This window comes from Pristiophorus japonicus, chromosome 19 (genome assembly GCF_044704955.1).
Source record: "Pristiophorus japonicus isolate sPriJap1 chromosome 19, sPriJap1.hap1, whole genome shotgun sequence".
Lineage (NCBI taxonomy): Eukaryota > Metazoa > Chordata > Chondrichthyes > Pristiophoridae > Pristiophorus > Pristiophorus japonicus.
Window position 1 is genome coordinate 14031900 of NC_091995.1, and position 3322 is coordinate 14035221.

At 48.7% G+C, this 3322-nt stretch overlaps 1 protein-coding gene across 1 annotated transcript; it reads right to left on the reverse strand.

Moving 5' to 3' along the window:
- Positions 1-636: 636 nt before the first annotated feature.
- Positions 637-1050, reverse strand: LOC139230363 (histone H2B 5-like). The gene has a single exon (XM_070862191.1). It carries the CDS (start codon positions 1046-1048, stop codon positions 668-670), a length of 381 nt encoding a protein of 126 aa, XP_070718292.1. The 5' UTR covers positions 1049-1050; the 3' UTR covers positions 637-667.
- Between the last annotated feature and the right edge of the window lie 2272 nt (positions 1051-3322).

The window sequence follows — 3322 nt, forward strand, 5'->3', positions numbered from 1 at the left end:
TCATAGGCAGTCCCTCGAAATCGAGAAAGACTTGCTTCCACTCTAAAAGTGAGTTCTCAGGTGACTGAACAGTCCAATACAGGAATTACAGTCTCTGTCACAGGTGGGACAGGCAGTGGTTGGAGGAAAGGGTGGGTGGGGAGCCTGGTTTACCGCACGCTCCTTCCGCTGCCTGCGCTTGCTTTCTGCATGCTCTCGGCGATGAGACTCGAGGTGCTCAGCCCCCTCCTGGATGCTCTGCCTCTATTTAGGGCGGTCTTTGGCCAGGGACTCCCAGGTGTCGCTGGGTATGTTGCATTTTATCAAGGAGGCTTTGAGGGTGTCCTTGAAACGTTTCTTCTACCCACTTGGGGCTCGCCTGCCGTGTAGAGCGCTTGCTTTGGGAGTCTTGTGTCGGGCATGTGGACAATGTGGCCTGCCCAGCGGAGCTGGTCGAGTGTGGTCAGTGCTTCAATGCTGGGGATGTTGGCCTGAGCGAGAACACTGATGTTGATGCGCTTATCCTCCCATGGATTTGCAGGATCTTGTGGAGACATCGTTGGTGGTATTTCTCCAGCGATGTGGAAGTGGCGTTAGAGCGCCTTCTGATTTAGCCCATCTTTGGATAATGGCAAGTGGCTCTGAAAAGAGCCTTTTTCGGGTTAAATGTTCCACTGACCAGGAAGCTTTATTTGCAGCTGGTGTATTTGGTGACCGCTTTCGTCCCCTCGGAGACGGCGTGCTTGGCCAGCTCCCCCGGGAGCAGCAGGCGGACAGCGGTCTGAATCTCCCGGGAGGAGATGGTGTGCCGCCGGCTGTAGTGGATCAGGCGGGAGGCCTCGCAGGCGATGCGCTCGAAGATGTCGTTGACGAACGAGTTCATGACACTCATGGCCTTGGAGGAGATGCTGGTGTCGGGGTGAACCTGCTTCAGCACCTTGTAGATGTAGATGCTGTAGCTCTGCTTCCTGGACTTCCTGCGCTTCTTCTCGCCTTTGACCCGTTGTTTGGAGACCACTTTCTTTGGCCCCTTTTTAGGCGCTATGCCCTTTGACACTGGCTCAGGCATGGTACACGGGCGGGAAGTTTTGTTTGGGAGAAAGTCTGCTCGACGCGCGATTTAATAACCCGTCGTATGCAAATGAGGAATCGGAAACTCACGCATTCCTATTGGTGGACCGGCGCGGTCTCCATTGTGATTTGGATACAATGCGTGATAATTGGCCAATCAGGATCGCGAACGGTATTGTTGCAGTTTCCAAGTCTTCAGGCAAACTCCGAGAATGCGGAAGTTAAACTGCTTTGATTGTGGGACAACATCACCTTCAATGGGGTAGCACTGTCTCGCCTCTGATTCAGAAGGTTGTGGGTTCAAGTCCCACTCCAGAGACTTATACGGCACAGCAACGGGCCATTCGGCCCAACTAGTCTATGCCAGCGTTTATGCTCCACTCGAGCCTCCTCCCGTTTTTCCTCATCTAAATTTAGCAAAAATATCTGGGCTGGCACTCCCAGGGCAGTGCTGAGGGAACAGTGCACTGTCAGAGATGCCGTCTTTCGGACGAGATGTCAAACCGAGGCCCTGTCCGCTCTCAGGTGGATGTAAAATATCCCATGGGACTATTTCATAAGAACATAAATAGGAGCAGGAATAGGCCATTCGGCCCTTCGAGCCTGCACTGCCATTCAATATGATCATGGCTGATCATGCAACTTCAGTACCCCACTCCATACCCCCTGATCCCCTTAGATGTAAGGGCCACATCTAACTCCCTCTTAAATATATCCAACGAACTGGACTCAACAACTTTCTGTGGTAGAGAATTCCACAAGTTCATCACTCTGGGTGAAAAAGCTTCTCCTCATCTCGGTCCTATATGGCTTACCTCTTATCTTTTAGATTGTGACCCCTGGTTCTGAACTTCCCCCAACATCGGGAACATTCTTCCTGCATCTAACCTGTCCAGTCCCGTCATCATTTTATATGTTTCTATGAGAACCCCTCTCATTCTTCTAAATTCCAGTGAATATAAGCCTAGCTGATCTAGTCTTTCTTTCTTATGTCAGTCCTGCTATCCTGGGAATTAGTCTGGTGAACCTTCACTGCGCTCCCTCAATAGCAAGCACATCCTTCCTCAGATTAGAAGACCAAAACTGCAGGCAATACTCAAGGTGTGGTCTCACCAAGGCCCTGTACAACTGCAGTAAGACCTCCCTGCTCCTATACACAAATCCTCTCGCTATGAAGGCCAACATGCCATTTGCCTTCTTTGCCGCCTGCTGCACCTGCATGCCTACCTTCAGTGACTGATGCACCATGACACCCAGGTCTCGTTGCACCTCCCCTTTTACTAATCTGCCATTCAAATAATAATCTGCCTTCGTGTTTTTGCCACCAAAGTGGATAACCTCATATTTATCCACATTATACTGCATCTGCCATGTATTTGCCCACTCACCTAACCTGTACAAGTCACCTTACAGCCTCTTAGCATCCTCCTCACAGCTCACACCACCACCCAGCTTAGCGTCATCTGCAAACTTGGAGATATTACATTCAATTCAATTTAATCCGATCATGGCTGACCCGATCATGGACTCGGGTCCACTTCCCTGCCTGCTCCCCATAACCCCTTATTCCCTTTTGAAGAGCAGGGGATTTCTCCATGGTGTCCTGGCCATTATTTATCCCTCAATCAACATCACAAATATAAATAATATCTGATCATTATCACATTGCTGTTTGTGGGAGCTTGGCCGTGCACAAATTGGCTGTTGCGTTTCCTACATTTGAAGTGACACTTTAGAAGGTACTTCATTGGCTGTGAAGCGCTTTGGAATGTCCTGTGATCGTGAAAGGCACTGTATAAATGCAAGTTCTTTAAATTTCAGTAACGGTGCATACTGGAGAAAGGAATCCCAGAGGGTTGCAGCTGACAAAGGGAAAAATATATTGTAATAGTATAGTTGCATCCCTGGTCAGTGCTTGTGACGTTTTATTACATTAAAGAGGCTATATAAATGCGCTATATATGCTCGAGGAACAGCATCTTTTTTGATTAGGCAGTTCCTTCTGGACTCAACAAAGTTAAATAATGTCAGACCACTGCCATTTTTTCTGGCGGCTGCTGTTGGTGATTCTGCCATTCCCAGTTGCACATTTCTGGTTCAGGACAAGGATACAGAATGACCACTAAAAACAAACTCCATTATCTGGGTCCATTCCTACTATACCCCAACGTCTCCCTCCATATCAAACCCAAGAATAAACACGAATTTGTATATATGCAACAATCTGTAAGCTCTTCTGCTGATTGAATGGGTGGCTCTTAAAAGAGCCTTT